Source organism: Mastigoproctus giganteus, chromosome 5, assembly GCF_048544385.1.
Source record: "Mastigoproctus giganteus isolate SK-2022 chromosome 5, ASM4854438v1, whole genome shotgun sequence".
Classification (NCBI taxonomy): domain Eukaryota; kingdom Metazoa; phylum Arthropoda; class Arachnida; order Uropygi; family Thelyphonidae; genus Mastigoproctus; species Mastigoproctus giganteus.
The window spans coordinates 74,741,574-74,763,786 of NC_143579.1; the positions used below are offsets into that span (position 1 = coordinate 74,741,574).

General features: G+C 37.0%; 1 protein-coding gene across 1 annotated transcript in view; it reads right to left on the reverse strand.

Moving 5' to 3' along the window:
• Window positions 1-22,213, reverse strand: part of LOC150085497 (uncharacterized) — a 333,972-nt gene that overhangs the window by 34,587 nt on the left and 277,172 nt on the right. The window contains exons 15-16 of the mRNA XM_090373297.1: window positions 21,698-21,874; window positions 5,461-5,573 (exon numbers count right to left, since the gene is read on the reverse strand). Of these exons, the coding sequence (XP_090229423.1) occupies window positions 5,461-5,573; window positions 21,698-21,874 (290 nt within the window). The remainder of the gene's footprint in view (window positions 1-5,460; window positions 5,574-21,697; window positions 21,875-22,213) is intronic.

Genomic DNA, 22,213 nt, shown 5'->3' on the forward strand with positions numbered 1-22,213 from the left:
CTAATGTAGAAATTACATTTCTACATTAGTTAATAGCATTTATTACTAGAAACACTTATAATAGTAATTACACTTCTAAAAAACTACAAAAAAGAATATGAAATCTCAATGTGACTGATACTGACAATAGTGGCAGAATTCTCTCTTACTCTGACACTCATCATTCAGATGGGTGAATGATGAGTGTCAGAGGCCTAAGTAAGAAAATGTTTACCTACTTTATCAAATTAACAGAAATAACTGCACAATTAGTTTTAAATAAAAATACAGTAAAAAATAAAACACCATCATCATTATTATTAGCCGTTTTCAATCCACTGCAGGATGAAGGCCTCTCTAGTGCAATGGCCATCAATTTACTACCCACGAACTCTTGAATTTCATCTGTCCATCTCCATTGTTGTCTTTCAGGTTTTCTTTTAGTTCCTCTTGGGTACCATTCTGTTATTTTCTTAGTCCATCTGTCATCATAGCTACGTGTTCTGCTCAAGTCCATTTCAGATCTTTAGTTTTGTTAAGAATGTCCTTTACTTATGTTTGCTGTCTAATCCATGTGTTTCTCTTCTTATCCAATAATCTGATTCTTAATATAATTCGTTCCATTCTTTTGGTGAGTGCCCACGTTTCATGTCCATAAGTCATTGTGGGAAGTATACATTGGTTCATTATTTTACGTTTCAGACAAATTGGGATATTGCTCCTCAGTATGTTACAATATTTCCTGAATGCTATCCATCCAAAATTTATTCTTCTCTTAACTTCCAGCCATTTATCATTATTACAGCTAATGACTTGTCCCTGATAAGTATATGACTCCACCTTTTCAATTACTGCTCCTTCAATCATTATATCCCTTTCTGTGGCATACTTGTTCATCATTACTTTTGTTTTAGCCATATTCATCTTTAGTCCAAAATCCTTACTAACTATGCATAACTGATTAAGATTTTCCTTTAATTCTTTGGGATCGTGGCTTATGACCACAATGTCATCTGCAAATCGCAAATGGTTTAGGTACTCTCCATTCACATTGACTCCTTTCTGTGACCAGTCTAATCTTCTGAAAGCTTCCTCAAGGGCAGCAGTAAACAACTTCGGAGATATTGTGTCTCCTTGTCAAACTCCTTTCTCAATTTTAAATTTGCTAACGTCTTTGTCTAGTCTAATAAAGGAGTAGCATTCTCGTATATTTTCTTCAAAATCATAATGTATGGAGTACCTATGCCTGGTCTTTCCAGTGCCCTAAACATTGCCTTATGCTGTATGGAATCAAATGCCAGGCATAATAGTGTTTTATATTCATTCGTTTTCTCCATTAGCTGTGATATTACACGAAGGTGATTACATGAAGTTGAGAATCCTGTTCTAAAGCCAGCTTGCTCTTTCAGTTGATTCTCATCAGGTATTCTTTCTATTCTGTTAGTAATGACCCTTGTGAACAACTTGTAGATGTGGGACAACAAGCTAATTGGTCTACAATTTCTAATTTCTCATTTATCTCCTTTCTTATGCAGCAAAATTATGATTGCATTATTCCACTCCTTAGGCGTCACACCTTTCCTAATATATTTCTTGCCAGTTTCTGTGTAATGTCTCTTCCTCCCAATTTTAACAACTCTACAGTAACTTCATTTTCACCCGGGGCTCTCTGATTCTTCATTTTCTTCAATGTTCTACCTTATCAGTAAGGATATCGGGTATGTCGTATGTGTTGCTAATTTGTGATCCATCTTCCCCACTGCTGGCATAATTCCCTTATTCCTTATATAATTCTTTATAGTAGTCTTCTGCTATTTGAATTATGCCTTCTCTGCCATTTATAAGTACATCATCATTATCCTTCAGTTTCATTATCATTTGTCTTTCTGTATTACTGCTGATTTAAGTCCTTTGTTTCCCCTAAATACTTGTTCTACTTTTCTTGTGTTAAATCTTCTTATGTCCTCTCTGAGTCTCTTTCTAATGGCTTTGCATAACTCAATATACTCAATTTTGTCCTTGTCAGTGTTTATCTTGCTCTTCATTGGTCGTCTTCAGTTCATCATGACAAGTGTTTCTTGACTAATTTTTTATTCTTTGGATTTCTTTTTACCTATAAGTTTCTCAGGCTTTATCACTTTCAGAAAGTTGTATTCCTCATCAATATCTTGGTCCTGAAAGGTCTACAGAAGCTCAAACTTGTTCTTAAGTTCCAGTACATACTGCTTTTTCTCCTCTTCTGTTATCTCAAAGACCTATTATTTACTTCAGTCAGTTTTTTCTTACATCTATATCAAGTGTGCATCTTACCATTCTGTGATCACTTGCAACATTTACCTTGTTCAGGATGGTAACATCATTCACAATATACCTTCTGTTAGTGAGGATGAAACTGATTTCATTAGTTGTTAATCCATTTGGGCTCTTCCATGTCCACTTTCTGTTCACCCTTTTCTTGAAAAAAGTGTTCATTACTGACATTCCTTGAGATTCTGCAAATTTCATAAGTCTTTCACCTCTTCCATTTCAGAACTGTTTTGTCTCTTTCCAACCTTAGCATTGAAGTCCCCCATAATAATGGTGTAGTGAGTTTTCTGCTCATCTAGAAGTCTCTCAATTTTCGGTGTACATTTCTTCAACCTCTTCATCATCATGGCTCGATGTTGGTACATAAATCATTATAACCTTTAATTTGTACCTCTTAGAACATCTTAGTGGAGTTCAAATAAAGGCACCTAGTCTGTGGATATACTTGAATCAAATTATGTCTGCAAAGGATGCAATATGCATAAAATGCAATAATATTTATTGCATTTTATGTACTGTAAATTTACTGTATTGCATTTTATACTGTAAATAACTCAATATGCAAAAATAACAATTGTACTTTCAGCAAGAATGGTTAGAACACTTAAAAACCCATGATTAATAAAGGATGCAATGAAAATTAATAAGTAGAAAAATTATAAAATCACAGTGTTTTCAATCCACAATGGCAAAATTTGACCATTACCTAAACTTGGACAGATATGGGCTACATTCACAGGATAATTTTTCAAAACTGTCTTGTGGCAGAGGTGGTGGTTTTTTTTTAAAATGAAGTTCTGTAAGTTCCATAAAAATGTTTCATATGGCCTGTTTTCATGCTAAAACCTTAACCTGATAGTGGTTGTACTCCCATCGTAACAAAAATGTTCACGCTACAACTGACATACGCTAACTTTTTTTCTTTTTTTTTTTTTCTCTCTAGGATCCATTTGGTGGATTTTGTTTTTTTTTTTTTTTTTTGTGTGTTCAATAGCTAGTATAGTGAGATCATTTAATTAATCTGATTTGCCCAATAGAATGTCTTTTGTAGTCTTTTATTATTTTAAATTACTAAATGACCTTTTACACTAGTCACCATAATGTAAAAAATAATTCATGGTGGTCTTCTGTTATTATATAATAAGAAAATTATTATTTTATTTAGCTTTCTTCTATAATATTCATAAAAAAAAATTATTAGGACAGATAAGTGGGCGAAGGTAAAGAAAGCCTGCACGAGAAGCATGCAAAAGTTCGATGAAATTTATCGGTAAAAGTACTTTGCCGTAACAGCATTTGTATTGTTGCTCACTCAGTAAACATACAGTGGGTGTTATCAGTCAGGAGTAGCAGTTGAATCCCATGGGAGATTGAAACCCTCCCGAAGTGGAGGGGATAACCTGACCTTTTTTCTTTAGAATCACTGGTGGACTAGTGGATAAATTGTTCATTAAGAAGGAAAAAAAAAAAAGGCAAAGGCAGCCCACAGGAGAAACACGGCAAACGTCGAAAAAGTTTACCGGTGAAACTACGTTACGAACATTTTTTACGATGCCAGAACTTCCAATACGACTCTGTTCATGATTCAGTTAGTTAATTCAATTAGTGATTCTAAAGAAAAAAAGGCCAGGTTACACCCCCCCCCCACACACACACTTCGGGAGGGGTTTTCAAGCCGTGGGATTCAATTTTTACTCCAGTACAAATGCCGTTACGGCAAAGTACTTTTACTGGTAAATTTCATTGAACTTTTGCATGCTTCTCGTGCAGGCTTTCTTTACCTTAGCCAACAAGTGCTTCTCCCCCCCCCTTCATGGACCCTTATGCTTTGCTAGTTCTTCTCCTCCTGTTGTATCTCTGGGAAGCAGCAAATGAATACAATATTACTGGGGTCTTTTTTGTGTATTGTGGAGGGATGGCATTTCATAATTTGCATCTGAGGATTGAAAAGTCTTGAGTGGCCCTGTGTGCAATATATTAAATAAATAGCAATATATGATTGTATTAGTTACAAATTATGAATACTCTTATGGGGCCAATGAAATAAAGCTGCAGATTAATGTTCATTACTGACCAAAGAGACATTATTTCTCCAAGTTATCTCTACAACTATTTAGGTCCCTATCTCACCTGTCTACCAAAATTTTTATATCCTGCTGCAGGGTATAAAAATTTGGTGAACAGGTTGAATATGTAACAAGTTTGGGGCTATGTGGAGGGCTGTTAAGAGCTTCTCAGTAGTCATCAGGTGGTTGCTGTAGTGTACATTACCAATTGTGGCCATGCAAAAATAATGTAGTTAGCCAAATGTCCAAATATCTTGTTTTTTTATGCACATTGAAAATCACCTGTTCATCAAATAACATATTGTAATTATTTCACATTTGAAACATGAATATCAAAAGAAAGCATAATCTTGCCAGCACTTTCAGAATTCCTGAATTTTCCCTCTGTGATGATATATGTTTCCATTGCATACCACGTTGCTTACTAGTAAAAAACTGAATCATACTGCAGCACAATACAATGGAGAGTCCCGTCATCATGAATGGCATTAGCATCACACACCATGTTGCTATATGCATATAAAATAGCACAATATTACTTCTGCATACTTCTATACAAGTCCATACCTTTGCTCACAGCAACATAATTTCATTCAAGAACTAAAAATCTTGTTTTCATTGGACTTGCCCTCATATAACAGAAAGAGATTAGTTTTATATAAATAAAACAAAATAACTTTTTTTTTCTTTTCTTTTCTTTTTTTTTTTGAAAAGACAGGAAATAAGCAGGGATGTACTAGTTGCCTTTCTTAAAACCTTTAAGTCTAGTATTTTGTCCATTCATAATATTATGCTAGCAACATGGATGACACTGACAACTGCAGTGCAAATTGCAAATCAGGTTAAGGCTTAGATTGTGATCTGTTATGCAAATAAGGTGCACTACTTGCAATGACTAAATGGAAATGAAAATCTTTAAAAGCTTATTGTTTATTAAACTTTCTGGATCAAACAGTACAGAACTTATTTAGATTGTATTATATACAGAAATGAAAATCAGGTGTCATTTCCCATTTTATCCCCATTTATCTTACTTGTACAAATTTCATTTCCCACAATTCATTTGTGAGGTATATGCTTCACAAAAAAAAATTTTAAAATTACTTACGAAAAGTGTGTCCAACTTCAAACAGCTTTCCCCAGCCAATAACAGAACAGATTTCGCCATGCCACATGCGGGGATCTTCCAATTCAGGCAAACACAGTGGCCGAATATAATCACTAAACATGAGGAGATAATAAATGCCTTTAAAGTAGAAAGGTTTTGACTGAGTTACGTTAGAAATCACAATGCAATGAAAATAGGGGCCATTTTATGCAATGAAATAAGGGGCCATTAACAAATTAGGTAACACAAGGGAGGAAAGGATAAAATGTTCTTATGCATTAAGAGTGTGAGGGAAACTGATTTTTTGTCTTGTAGCATTTTGTGAATCTAGCTAATATATATATATATATATGCTAGATTGGTATTTTCATTTTTGATAATTATCTGGCAGGTGTGCAATCATTTGATACAAAAATGAATTTATTATTCCTTCAGTATGGTTTAGCATTTGTTGTGCATCAATAATTGTATTACAGCTGAAGATGTTAAAAACAAAATTCAGATCTCTCACTGTTGCATGTAAAAAGTATGCTACATCCATGTAAATTTCATTTCTGTCATTTTATTATAAAATATATATTTTTAAATATTTTAATAAAAAATGATGCTAAACTACAAATTGCCTCTCTTCTTACCTTTATTTTAAAACTAGAGGACCTTTCCAAAATTATGCTCCAGTTTTAATTATACAAGAATAAATTTTGCAGAGTTTTGAAAGCTAATATCACATGGCTCTGCTGGTAGCACAGTGGACAGATGTTCAGCTACTATAGAAAGGATATTCAGTATTCTGAATATTCTTTCTACAATAGTATTGAAGTACAGTCAGCCTCGTATAGCACGATAGTTGTGTTCCTAGAAACCCTCGTGCAATGCAAAATCGTGCAATATAAACAACAGGCCCTATGGGAAAAATAGGGTTAGGTGCCAACCACCCAAAATTGAACACACATTTGTAACCAAAACATTACTAAACACAATAAATAATCATAATATGAGAGTTTGAAGGACAGGGTGGATGCCCTCGAAAGATCTAAATTGAGGGGCCCATCAGGCTCTCAGCTGCCCACATCAACGCCAGAGCTTGCACTTGGTCATCACACAACACAGCGGCAACCCCTAAGGCAGAATGCGCTGGTCCCAAAGGAACTAGTTGTTATAGGTGACTCTATTGTCAGGGAAAAGGGGAACATGCTTTGTAAAAAAGATAGGTGGAACAGGACCAGGGTATGTCTGCCAGGGGCAAAGGTTGATGACGTTGTAGAGCGGATATCATCTTTTAAGGGCACAAAAGGTGATATAGTTGTACACGTTGGCACTAATGATATTAAGAGTAGGAGACCGGCGGAATTATTCAACAAGTACAGGTCACTGTTGAAAAAAAGCCGTGAAATAGGGTTGAATTTGAAAGTGTCTGCAATTCTGCCCAGACACGATAGGAGGGAGTACATGATGAGAGCCTTGTCGATCAATTCGGCCCTGGAAAGATTGTGCAAGGCTCAAGGGGTAGAATTTTTTTCAGCCTGGACTGTACTTGTTAACAGGAGAGATTGCTTCTACAGGGATGGGATACACTTAAATAGAAAGGGTGCAAGAATATTTGCTGATGCTATCGAGGCAGTGTTAGGTGGGTCGGAAAACTGCTAGTTTGAGGGGATACAAAGACTAATAGTTTAACAGTAACCGCAGGCAGAGGTGAAGGTGATTCTTGCACAACTTCTATTAGAATAAGAAGCGACCTGGAGCGAGGGGTGTTGGGGGTTTCAGGGACGGATGGCAGTCATCATGGAATAGTTGGGTATATGGGATGTGTTAGGGTAACAAGGAATAGGCATAGGAGCACGTATGCTTGCATGTATACCAATGCTAGAAGTATAGTAAATAAATTTGATGAATTTGAAGTGTTGGTCAAGACATCAAAGGCGGATATTGTTGGGATAGCAGAGACGTGGTGTCACAAAGATATAAGGAATGCAGAACTGGAATTTGGGGAGTACAATGTGTACAGAAAGGATAGACAGGACAGAAAGGGAGGGGGTGTCATGCTGTTAATTAAGAAAAACTTAAAATCAAAGGAAGTGCACCCAGTTAATATAGATGAACAGTGCTCTGTTGAGTCAGTTTGGTGTGAGATAAGCACTGCGAAAGGAAAAATAAGAGTAGGAGTGTGTTATAGGCCTAATGACTTGAATGAGTACAATGAACAATTGTACAGAGAAATAGAGTGGGCCAGTAAATCAGAATGTCTTATAATGGGGGATTTTAACTTCCCAGATATTGACTGGAACTTGTGGGTTGGTCACTCACACACTAGTCAGACTTTTGTGGATTTATTGGATGATTGTTTTCTGCAGCAGATTGTTCGAGAGGCAACCAGAGAAAGTAACACTCTTGATCTGGTTATCAGCAGTGATCATTCGTGTATTAAGAATTTGCAGATAAAGGAACCACTAGGTGGCAGTGATCACAGTGTGCTGAAGTGGGATTTACTCAAAGAGGTAACTACCGTCAGGGGTAAAGGAAAGGGTTTTTGCTTCCGTAAAGTGGAGTACAGTGGTCTCAGACAGTTTTTAAGTTCTGTACAGTGGGATCAACTGACGATGTTACAAACAGTAAATTCTAAGTGGGAAGCATTCAAAGAATTAATCGTGGAAGCTACTAGACTTTATATACCGATTAAGAAATATCGTTCAAGGTTTAGGCCTAAATGGTTATCAAATGAACTAATGAGACTCGTGACAGAGAAGAAAAATGCATGGGATGCATATAAATTATCAGGTGACGCAGAAGCCTGTGGCAGATATAAGCTAGTCTGTAATCAGGTCACAAAGGAGGTTCGGCAGGCGAGGGCGGATTACGAGAAATCTTTGGCAAAAGATGCTAAGAAAAACAGCAAGGATTTCTTTACTTATATAAACTCTAAAAGGAAGGGAATGAATATGATTGGTCCACTTGACATCGATGGTTCGACTGTTGATGATCCTGCTCAGATAGCAAACAAACTGAATGAGTATTTTGCATCTACATTCACACGTGAGGAATTATTACAATTTGAAAATGGAAGAAGGTTATCAAATTGTAGCAGTGTGCTTAATGATTTTGTAATAACTGAGAGCAAAGTGGAGGAGAAATTGTTGAAGTTAAACACAAGAAAGGCACCTGGGGTGGATGGGATCTATCCAGTTATTTTAAAGGAGGCGGCAAAGCAACTAAGCAAACCCTTAGCCATAATTATGAGAGCATCCTTGGACTCAGGGGACGTTCCCACGGACTGGAGATGTGCAAATGTGTCCCCAATTCACAAAGGTGGATCGAAGGGTGACACGAGTAATTACAGACCAGTTAGTTCAACTTCTGTTCCGGGTAAAATAATGGAGTCGCTGGTTAAAGATGCATTGCAGGATCATCTAGACAAGACTGCAGCAATAATTCAAACACAGCATGGGTTTGTTAAGGGAAAGTCTTGTCTGACAAATTTGATTGGTTATTATGATGTGGTCACAAAGGAACTGGATGCAAAAAATAATTTTGATATCATATACTTGGATTTCAGGAAAGCTTTTGACACTGTTGCGCATGAAAGACTACTGTACAAATTGGAGCAGAATGGTATTAAGGGTAAGTTGCTACAATGGATAAAAGGATGGTTAAGTGGGAGAAGACAGAGGGTGGTAATCAATGGGTGCTGCTCTTCGTGGACTAATGTTATTAGTGGAGTCCCACAGGGTTCGGTGTTGGGTCCACTGTTGTTTTGTGTATTTATCAATGATATTGATGAAGGTATATCAGTCTTAATGTCGAAGTTTGCAGATGACACAAAGGTTGGCAGGGTTGTTAATGACAGTAATGGCAGTGTGCTACTGCAACAGGATCTAGATAATTTGGGCAGATGGGCTAAGAAGTGGCAACTGAAGTTCAACCTTGACAAATGCAAAGTACTGCATATGGGTAGAAGTAACCCCAGAGAAACGTACCAACTGTGTGGTACTACACTTAAGGTGGTAGAAAATGAAAAAGACCTGGGAGTAATTGTGCAGTCAGATATGAAGTTTTCTGAGCAGTGCAGACAGGCTGCTAGGGGCGGGTCATGGGGTTTTGTCAATGATATATAGGAATTTTGCTAGCAGGGAAAAGGAGGTGATTGTCCCTCTGTATAAGACAATGGTCAGGCCACGCCTTGAGTACTCCATACAGGTCTGGAGGCCTCATTTTAGGAAGGATGTAGATTTGCTTGAGCGTGTACAGAGAAGAGCAACACGATTGGTGAGGGGAATGAAGGGATTCTCTTTCCAAGAGAGGCTTAAGTTCTGCAAATTGCAGTGGCTGGAGACTAGGCACCTGCGCGGTGATCTGATTGAGGTCTATAAGGCCTTGAATGGGTTGAGCACGCTGAATTCTGATGGGATCCTTCCACGTGTTCAGATTACCAACCTACGGGGACATAAGTTCAAATTAAGAAAGGACAGATGTAGAATAGATGTGCGGAAATTTGCCTTTAGCCAGCGGGTGGTTAATTGCTGGAACAAACTTCCATCTGTCGTTGTGGAAGTTCATAGATTAAATAAATTTAAGGAGGAACTGGACAGGCATTTGGAGGGAATGGTGTGATTTTTTTTTTTTTTTTTTTTTTTTGGCTGATGCTGCATAAGCTCCTACACTTGCTTTCTTGCATCATGTGCCACTACTACTACTACTACTACTACTAATAATAAAATACGTAAGTATTTTGTTATGACTATTACGTAATAAAATATTGCTAATGCTTTTGCTTCTATCATAAGCAAACTTGTTTTTTGTTTGATTTTCTATCCAAACAGATGACAGCCGTTCCATCTCTTCCAATTCTTTGTGTCTTAATCTAATGGATTTTAATTACACTTTGAGTTGTTCCTGCTATGAAATTTGTTTTTATTTTCTCTGCATTCTTTGTAATTCTCGGCGTTGCCTCATTTAGGTCTGTAGCACATGTGATATCACACGGTCTTTCATTTTGCTCAAAGCGTTTCACAATTTCATATTTTTTCTCCATTGACAGAGGCGGACTGGCCATAAGCCTTACCGGGGAAACCCCAGAGGGCCGGGGGCCGGTGTGATTTTGGTCATAAACCATAGTATGAGGCCACTATAAATTTTCCCGGGTAAGAATTTTTGATCCAGTCCGCCTCTGTTTATCGATATTGCTTTTCTTTTTCTCTCTGAATCTGCAGTGTCTTCACCAGGATGTGCTTCCTTTTCACACCTTTTAAGTATTTTACTCATTTTTAGAGAATAAAGCACAATTACAAAATGAGGAGGCACGCTTGATACACATAAACAAAGCTGCGTGCGTATAGCAACTGAATAAACAACACCGTAAATGCAGAGATACACTATTAACATCTCCCATTTTACTAAAGCACATTTCAGGGGGTTACTACCATAAAACAATAAAAACAATTTCCAGTTGCATTTCTGCTAGTGGAATCTGTTATAAACTGGTAGTAAATGCGATCTAATTGCATTTGAGATTATACCAATAGCTGAAATTGTGTTGGTTTTTACGTTATTATGGTGAAATGTGTTTCCCCTTCACTGATATAAAAACCTAAATACATTTTCAGAATCTTCTCTTCATTCCTATCGTGTTGCGTTTGGTTGGAGTGATTCTGCATTTTACTGCCATTTCTTGTAAACACAAATGCAAATCGTGCATAAGCGAATTCGGTTTGTGTTATATAAGATATCGTTCCCCTATTTATAAATTGTGTATGATCGAATTCGTGTAGTGGAAACACGTGTTATACAAGGACTGATTGTAATGTTGCCGCTACTATTCTTTCTACAGTAATATTCAGTATTCTGAATATTCTTTCTACAGTAGCTTTGAAGTAATGTTGCCACTATTACAATTATAGTATATTGGCGACTTTAAGAAACTTTCCCCAGTGCAATCTATGCCTTAAGTTTAAAAAACAATTTTTTTTTAAATAAAAATAAAACACATCTGTAATCAAAATTGCAAATTAAACATGACAGCAGGAAATTCTGTCACAGCTTCAGGAAACTTTGCCACATATATCAGGGAACGCGTTGTGTTTCCCAATATCTGCCAAACTCTCACTATGATGAAATTTGATGGTTTACTGATAATCAAACTCAGTGAAGCAGCTCGTGTCACTCACTTAATCACAACTAACAGCACATGTTATTTAAACCATCCTTTTTTATTTTTTAACTTATGGCTTAGGATATGATGTTTAGAAAACTTTTCTGTAGCTGCTAATTCAGCAGTCACAAGAATGTTGATAGTGGGTTTTTTTTTTTTTTTTTTTTTTTTTAGGAGCATTAGCAACTAAGGCCATATTGCTCTGGGAATATGCGGTGGTCATTCCCTTGACCTTTCTGCATCCTCCGTATTTGGTGGTGACGGGCTCGAACCCCGGTCTAATCAAGAAGTGTGTGCTACGCACTGCTGCTCCTTCCCACCTGGCTACGGAGGCACCTCAATGTTGACAGTGATTACCAATATCATATTGTAAAATTTAAGTATAACCAAAAACAAAAAATTAGCTTTATATGATGTGCAAATTGAAATAACAGTATCTGCATATACACATTATCTAAATGATATCAAAACACATGCCACCTTATGAAGTTTCTCAGGATTGTATATAAGTATATAACAATCAGTAAAAGATTCACAGTAATTTTTAAATTACAGGCAACTCTTGGTTTATAATAAATGTCACAATTCATTCAAAATTTCTTAAAGTCACCAATAGATAGATTTCCTTATAAAATAAAATGAACATATAGTGAATATAACTGTAAGGCTTAAGTTAAATAAACAAACTTTTAAAAAATGTATTTATTATAATAGTTATCAGAAAATTATTATATGATAATTATACTACTGTTCTTGGTTAATAAAACTAATCTAGCCAGTAAAAAAATGTTGGTTTACATGTCATGGTGCACAGAATGTTTTCTCATGGGAGAAAATGGCTGCAGCTTTTAAATCAATTTCTGAGGGGTTGGCAATCTTTGCAGAAGAAGATGCAAATATGGAGAGAATTGTAAAAGTGAAGAGAGGCATTTATGACTGTCTGGCATGCTACAGTGAGATTTTTGAAGGGAAAAAAAAAAAACTAACTGTGCAATCTTCTATAAAAACATTTTAAAAAAGTGGGAAACTCAGCTGTTTTTTCATTATCAGATGCCCTTCCATCTACCTCATCTACACCTAGTGTCACATATGTGGAAAATATTGAACTCTGATGAAGATATTGACGAGTAAAAGTTGAATACAGTACATACATTGTGCTGCCACTTTATTAGGTACACCCCTGCTGTGCACACAAATGGTTTGTCTCACAACGTTGCAAGTCACATGACCACAGTTGTGGATATAAATGCAGCAGAATAAATATTGAAAACAACGATGGGCCCAGCACTAAATCCTCGGGAACTCCACTGATAACATTAGTCCACAAAGAGGAGTGCCTATTGATAACCGCTTTCTGTCTTCTTCCACTTAATCATCCCTTTATCCATAGCAGTAACTTGCCCTTAATGTCACATTGCTCCAGTTTATACAAGTCTTTTATGTGCAACAGTATCAAAAGACTTCCTGAAATCCAAGTACAGCCAGTTCTGCTATAGAGCGAATTTGCTCCAATGTGATATATTAGGGAACAATGCGACTATAACGCGATTTTCGTGTTGGCTCATGCATGATGTTGTCTGCAAGTAACACTAGGTGAACGTTGTTGTTGTTGTGGTTTTTAGGAGCATTAGCAACTAAGGCCATATTGCTCCGGGGATATGTAGTGGTCATTCCCTGACCTTTCCACATCCTCCGTATTTGGTGGGCACAGGCTCGAACCCCAGTCTAATCAAGAAGCGTGTGCTACACACTGCTGCTCCTGCCCACCTGGCTACGGAGGCCCCACTAGGTGAACGTAAAACCCGGCACCAAGATGAACATAGTGACCTGTGCAGCAATACATACAAGTTTACCAAGCTTATAAAATGTCAAACCTGAAATGTGTGAGAGCTATATTTCCCATTTACTGTAACTGTATTGGTTGGAGACACTTGTCATTCGCTGTATTCACAAGATTTTTAGTTCGAACAGAAATTTTGTGAGACAGGATAGCATCAGCAGAGGAGCACATTTCTGGAGATCACTACCATAAAACAATCAAAACAATTTGCAGTTCCCAGTTTATTGGGCTTTTCTGTTAGTGCAGTCTAATTATAAACGGGTAGTAAACTCGATCTTACTGCATTTGCAATAATAGCTGAATTTTGTGGGTTTTTACATTATGGTGAGATGTGTTTCCTCTTTCTCTTCAATCATATAAAAAACATAAATAAAATTTCAGAATCTTCTCTTTTGTGCATGCCATGTTCATCTCTGTAGCCGAGTGGTCATGAGCAGGAGTGCAGTAGCACACGCTCTTTGAGTAGACTGGGGTTCAAGCCCCTGACTGCTGAATACGGTCGATCTGCCAACCCGCACTGGACCAGCGTGGCAGATTATGGTCCATTTCCCTCAGCAGGAATTGTTGAGGAGGCTTCCATCCTGCAGTGGGTTGATAATGGCTGCACTTTACCTTTATCTTTATTCGTCGTTATTTATTGCTTAATTAGTACATATATATTACAGTAATAATTAAGCTATGTACGTAAGTGTACATAGTCTCCGACCAATACAACTAAATGGGAAATATAGCTCTCACACATTTGAAGTTTGACATGTTTGCATGCAAACCCAATTTATGAGGTGATAATAATGTGTTTCTGCCTTAAAGGCAGAAACACACTACATATTTTCACCTTATACACACGTGAACCTCATATCTCTTACCTCAGTTCACCCGCGTGTGTTATCCTACAAGTGTGTGTCTTGGACCGCACTCCCGCATTTGTTAACTATATAAAAAGTGTATTCGTATAGCATCCCAGACATAGGTAAGCATGGTTCCAAGAAGCCAAGCAGTGAGTGCAAAAGGAAAGCATTAAGTATAGAAGAGAAACTTGAAATAATTAAATGTTTTGAAAGAAATGAGAGAATGTTATATCTCAAGAGCAACAGGCTTAAGTGAATCCACACTGCGCACCATCAGAGACAATGCCATGAAAATAAAAGCTACATGTATAGCTGGAACAACTTCAAGTGTTGCAAAGTCGATTAGAATAAGACCTAAATAAATAGAAGAAATGGAAAGGCTGCTAAGCATATGGATTGAAGACCAAATCAAAAAAAATTAGGAGCAAGCTTTCTCACAGTGAAACAGAAAGTACTAACTATATATAAAGACCTTAAAAATAAATCACCAAATCCTGCAGAAGTGGCTCCTTTTAATGCTAGTAGTGGCGGGTTTAGTGGCTTTAAACACCACTACTCTTTTCACAATGTTAAGCTGTCTGGCACAGCCACAAGTGCAGATGAGGATGCGGCAAAGGCATTTCCACCTGTGGTACAGAAAATAATTGAAGGCGGCGGCTACACATTGGATCAGATTTTCAATCTGGATGAAAGAGGCTTCTATCAGAAACATATACATATGCCTTCAAGGACCTACATCTCTAAGGCAGAAGCACATGCCTCAGGATTTAAGGCTGCAAAAGATCGCTTAACTGTGATGTTCGCCGCCAATGCCAGCTGAGACTTGAAGTTAAAACCAGTTGTGGTTTATCACTCTGCCAATCCACGAGCTTTAAAAGGAATTGTGAAATCCAGCTTTGGTGTTCACTATAGGTCTAGCAAAAAAGGTTGGATGACTGGGCAAATATTCACTGATATTTTAGTTGAAGCTTACTATGATGCTTTCAAGAATTATTGCAAGATGAAGAACTTAGATTTTAAAATTCTAATAATTCTTGATAATGCAGCAAGCCATCCTCAGACGGTTTCTGAACTCTCTCCGAATATCAAATTCATCTTTTTACCTCCGAACACAACCTCTCTACTACAGCACTTAACCAGGTTGTGAAGCAGCATTTAAGGCTTACTATTTAAGGCAAACATTCAAGATGTCAATTACTGCTACTGAAGGTGACAAGGCACAAACTGTTATAGAATTTTGGAAGAGATTTAACATCAAAGTTGCCATTGATATGACTGTAAAAGCCTGGAATGATGTTACAAAAGACTGCTTAAATTGTGTGTGGCGGAAACTTATCCCTCATTTAATTCGCGATTTTGAAGCTTTGAACCTTCACAGCAACTAAAACAAATCAAAGCAGGTTGTGTTGCTCTTGCAAAAGAAGTTGGTTATGAGGAAGTAGAAAATGAAGATGTAGAAGAGCTTCTAGAGTCTCACAATGAGGATCTATCTACTGAACACTTGCAACAACTTGTTAGAGCCAGTCAAGTGGAAAATCAAGATGAGGATGACGAAGTCCAGCAGGCTGCCCCACGAGAACTTAAAACAGCAGAGTTATCAGCTGCTTTAAGTGGCATTGAAAACTGCCTACAGTGGATTGAAGATAATGATTATAATGCTGAACGTAGCAGGACAGTGCTTGGTGGCATTCGGACCCATTTGGAACCATACAGGCAGCTCCTGTATGAAAGAAGGGGGCAGGAAAAGCAACAAAAGCTAGATAGCTATTTTAAACCAGAGCAGAAGAAAGAAAATCAGGACAGTGAATCACACTCTTCCACATCGGGTATAACAACATTTTGTCCTAAGAAAGATAACCCTCCTTTGCTATAACTCACCAACTACAGACCTTCACCACACCCACTTCAAACAAGCGAACTTCATATCGTGTCAAGGTAAAATGCAATAGTTACTGTAATATTTATTTATTTATTAGAAATTTTAGATGTGTCAGCAATTTTATTGGGTTTCTCGCTTTTTTTTAGTGTTTTACTTACAAGACTGAACTTTTTTTTGAGTGCTCTGCCCCATCCCTATTTTTCCCATTAAGTCCTGTTGTTTTTAATGTGTGAAATACCATAAAGTGGAGATTTTTAGGAACACATGTACCGCATTATAGCAGAACAGACTGTATATAATATCAAAATCATTTTTTGCATCCAGTTGCTTCACAGTAACGTATCAAATTGGTTAGACAAGACTGTCCCTTAACAAATCCATGCTGTGACTGCAATATAATTACATTCCTGTCCAGATGGTTCTGCATCTGGACAGGAATATTTCTTTAACCAGTAACTCCATTATTTTCCATGGAACAGATGTTAAGCTGACAGGGCTGTAATTATTGATCACCTTTTGGGGGCTGTAATTACTCATCCCCCTTTATGGATTGAGGATACACACATCTCCAGTCTATAGGGACCTCCCCAGAATCCAAGGATGCTCTCATAATTATGGCTCTCATAATTATGGCTTACCTCCTTTCCTCCTTCTCTTAATATGATTTAATAGATCCCATCCACCCGAGATGCCTTTTTTATGTTCAGCTTCAAAAATTTCTCTTCCACTTTCCTTTCAGTTATCACAAAGTCATTTAGCTCCCTGTTGGAGTTTGATAAACTTTTGACATCCCATCCCATACAGAATTTCTCTTGTGAATGTTAATGCAAAATACCTATTCAATTTGTCAGCAACCTGAGCACGGTCAACAGTTAACCCACTGACATCAAATGGCCAATTGTGAATCAACCCCTTCCTTTCTGCTTTTCTTGGCATCCTTTGCCAGAAACTTCTCATAATCTGCCTTAGCTTCCCTAACTTCCTTTGTGACTTGATTACAGACTAATTTATATCTACCACAGGCTTCTATATCACCTGATAATTTATATGCATTCCATGCACCTTTCTTCTCTGCCACATGTCTCAACAGTTCATCTGACATTCATCCAAGCCCATACTCACCAGATGTGAGCCACTGGGACTATAATGAAGTGGCCCAGGAGCTTCAAAAGTAGATCATTCTACTGCATGATAACGAATGGCTACGTACAAATTTGGTCACAATGACAATGGTAATCTTGGATTGGCAATCATGAGTCTTTTTTCCTTACAGTTCAGAATTAGCTCCCCCCCCCAGTCCTAATAGAATGTGCTTATTTTCTGACTCCACAAACTCAGACCACAGTGCTTGTTACTTCTATTCAAGAAATGTCTTGCGACTAGCTGCTTTCCAAAGCTTTGGAAAATAGTCCCTCTGAAATTAATCAAGAACATTTGGCAGACTCAGTGGGACACCTCCTCCCTTCACACAACCACAAGAAAATTTCTACCTGAAGTCACATTCCGTGTTTCCAAGTCGGTACAAACATGGATCTTTTTCTCCCTCGAGACATCTTTCCTGATCACCGGACACAGCTCAATGAACAAGAAACTATGCCAGCTTGGCCTGCATCCAACTGACCTCTGTCACTGTGATGCCAAAGAAAACTGGTGCCATATACTTTTAGAAAGCATTTCCTATGATGACCTCAGGCTAAATCTGATTCACACCACCTGAATTACAGATCACCTCGAATCACCACTGCAAAAGCCTGAAAACCTTGCTGCTCTCCAACACTTCTCGGAAGGAGTCTGCACACAAAACCATACACAGAACAGCAGTGGCCTTTATCTGGGAGCCAAATGGAACTTTTTTAATTATTTTATTTCATTATCATTTTATTAAGTTTTGCACAGAATAGCTGTCAGTGGTCAAATTAATAGGTTCTCTACACAGTGTAGCTGTCAATATTTTTTTTTTACTTCTTTTCCGCGCTCTACATTGTAGCTGCCAATAGTATTTTTTTTTTTTTTTTTTTTTGTTTCCCCCTTCTTCTTTTCCACATTCTACACAGTTTAACTATTTTTTCATTTGTTTATTTATTTTTTATTATATATGTTTTTTTTTTTTTTTTACTTTTATTTTACTTTTATCATATTTTTTTAATTTACTTTTATTTTTCTCTTTATTTCTCTTTGTGTTCTACACTGGTTAGCTGTCACATTGGGTTTTTTTTTTTTTATTATTTTATTTTATTTTATTTTTATTTTTTTTTTTTTTACGCCATAGGATTTTTTTGATTTTTTAATTTACACCTAGGGCTTTTTTTTTTTTTTTCCCCTTCTTCTCTGGAGTAGGTCCCCCAAAGGAATCTGGCCCACCTTGTCACATCATCAGGTGGGTAAGAGTCGAATTGAGACAATGCAAGCTCCATTGGGACTGACCCACCTTCCCATGGTTTGGACGAGTACCCAGAATCATCTGTCCAGGTGACTGATGCTTCCGAGTAGCCAAGCAGCCAGAACATAACAACAGAACATACACAAACACATTTCTGGTCCTTTAACAGTGGTACTGTGCTTCACAGAGATATGAGGCAGAGTTGAACTGATGTTCTAGGAGACACCCCTTACAAAAACATGTTCCCTTGGTGATTTTCACTTGTTTGACCCAATAGTAGAGCATCAACCTATATAATTCTGTGCTGTCAACATCAAAGCCTTCATATGAAATAAATGTGTCATTGTATATGTTCGTGTCAGACGGCACCTGGGATTTCTCCCATCTCCGCCGTGTCATTGTATAGAGAGAGAATACCTCAAAAATGTTACTGTGACATGTATGTGTTTTTAGTAGAGAAAAATCCATGTTAAAAAAAAATTCAGAGTTAACCTTGAACAGCCTTACATTTACTGATGAAAGAAGATACTTTTCATGAATGTCTTTTAAAATGAAGTTTTCACTGAATAACCTAGCCCAGTATTAGCCATTACACGAATAAATATAAAATCATAGCTATAAAATAAGCTGAATGACAATTCAGGTTTACAGTTTAGATGAAGCCTCTGCACAATGGATAACCTACCTTCTGTGAGTGTAACTGTATCAAGTTAACCAGACAGAGAAATAGAGTGGGCCAGTAAAACAGAATGTCTTATAATAGGGGATTTTAACTTTCCAGGTATCTTTCCAGATATTGACTAAAACTTGTGGGTTGGTCACTCACATACTAGAAAGAATTTGTGGATTTATTAGATGACTGTTTTCTACAGCAACATGTTAGAGGGGCAACAAGAGGAAGCAATACTCTTGATCTCATTATCAGCAGTGATTCTTCATGCAATAAGAATCTGCAGCAAAATACCCACTGGGTGGCAGTGATCAGTGTACTGATTTGGAATTTACTTAAAGAGATAACTACTGTCAGGGGTAAAGAGAAGAGCTTTTGCTTTCAGAAGGGTGACTACACTAGTCTCAGACAGTTTTTATATTCTAAGTAGTGGAACTAACTGATGATGTTACTAACAACAAATTCTAAATGAAAAGCATACTAAATGAAAAGTAATCACAGATGTTACTAGATTTTTTTTATACCAACAAAACATACTGTTCAAAGCTTAGACCTAAATGGATGTCAAATGAATTAATGGGACTTTTGGCAAAGAAGAAAAATGCATTGCATGCATATAAATTATGAGGTGATATAGACGCCTATGGTAGATATAAATTGATCTGTAACCATGTCATAAAGGAGGTTAGGCAAGCTAAGGCAGATTATGAGAAGTCTCTGGAAAAGAATGCAAGGAAAAACGGCAAAAATTTCTTTACCTATGTTAACAGAAGAAGGAAGGGGTTGAATTACATTGGTCCACTTGATGTCGATAGTTTAACTGTTGATGATCCTGTTCAGATTTCTGACAAACTGAATGGTAGTCTGTATCTACATTCACATATGAGAAATTCTTTGGGGAAGGGGATACCAGAAGTTTAAAAAACTCTAACAGGGAGCTAAATGATTTTGATTCTAGCAGGGAGCTAAATGATAACTGAGAGTAAAGTGGAAAAGAAATAGTTGAAGATAAATGTAAAAACATTGCCTGTAGTGGATGGATCTGTCCAATTGATATAAGGGAGGTAGCAAAGGAGGCACACAAACCCTTAGCCATAATTTTAAGAGCATATTTGGATTCAGGGTAGGTCTCTATGGACTGAAGATGTGCAAATGTATCCCCAATTTCTAAAAGGGGACCAAAAGGTTACATGAGACCTGTTTGTTTAACTTCTGTTCCAGTGAAAATAATGGAGTCACCAGTTAAAGAAGTAATGCAAGACCATCTAGACAGAAATGTAATTATACTGTAGTCACAGCATGGTTTTGCTAAGGGACAATCTTGTCTTGCAATTCTATTAGATACTATGATGCCGTTACAAAGGAACTGAATGCAAATAATTATTTTGATATCATATACTTGGATTTCAGGAAAGCTTTTGATTCTGTTTCACATAATAAGTGCTGTACAAATTGGAGTATTATGGCATTAATGGCAAGTTACTGCTATGGACAAAGGGATGGTTGAATGGTTATTAATGGACATTGCTCTTCATGGAATTCCCCCCCCAGGGTTCACTGCTGGGCCCAATGTTGTTTTCTATATTTATTAATGATATTGTTGAAGATATATCAGCTTAATACCTAAGTGTGCAAATAATACAAAAGTTGGCAGAGTAATTAATAACCATAATCGAAGTAAGCTACTGCAACAAGGTCTAGAAAAATTAGGCAGGTTGGTTGAGAAATGGCAGTTGAGTTTTAAAATTAACAAATACCAGGTACTGCATATGGGTAGCAGTAATCCAAGATTAATGTCCCAACTGTGTGGTACTACACTCAAGGTAATGCAAAATGAAAAAGTCCGAGGAGTCACTGTGCAGTCAGATATGAAGTTGCCCAAGCAGTGATATACAAGATCTTTGCTAGCAGGGATAATTAGGTAATTATCCCATTATACAGGGCAATGATTAGGCTGCATTTAGGAAGGACGTAGATCTGTTGGAAAAGGTTCAGAGAAAGCAACGAGACTGGTGAAGGAAACAAAAGGGTGGTCTTACCTAGGAAGGTTTCTGATCTGAAAATTGCAGCATCTGGAGACTACGCACATGCAGGATGATCCGATTGATGTGTTTAAGGCTTTTAAAGGATTAAATACACCTAAATGTCAATGACTTTCTTCCTTTTGCTCAGACTATACACATGAGCGACATAAATTCAAACTGAGGATGGATGGTTGTAAGACAAATGTGTGGAAGTTTGCTTGCAGCCAGCAGGTGACTGATGGTTGGAACAAACTTCCATCTGTTGTTGTGGCAGTGGGTAGTTTGAATAAATTCAAGGAAGAACTAGATAAATTATTGGAGGTGATGGAGAGTTTTGTTGTTTTTTTTTGTGCTTTACATGCTTGCTTTTTTGCATCAATTACCACTACTAATACTAAGTAAATTATTTAAATGAACTGGAGAAATTATTATTTTCAAACAGTTTACATACCTAAAGGACACTTGCTCATTCAACCGCAAAAGAGCTAGGTCATTGATAAATCCTTTATCCACATATTCCGGGTGTAGAATAATGTGAGTGATGATTCGAATAGCTTCAAAAGGTGATTTCAGTTCAGAACCTCGTCTTAACAAACCTAATCTTGCTGTCCAGTGAGCTGTTTTGTTGCTAAAATTAATTAGAACTTCCTTAATAGTCTAAATACTCTTCCTTTAATGTGAAATCTGAGTAACCAATGTTAAACCAAAGTTAAACCAAAACTTTTTATCAATATTTTGTTAAAGGTCTTGAATATTTTTTCAAAATAAATTTAAGAAAGAAAGTTCTCCCCTCCCAAAAAAATAAAAAACCTAACAACATTATAATGCATTGAAATATCGATGGGTTTAGCAATATCAACTTTGTATTAGGCTAGATCATTTGTTATAGTGGAAAATGAGAAAAGGGCTGTAATTAAATTTTAATTAAATTCATTCTTGTAATTATCTGACAAAACACATTTTAAAT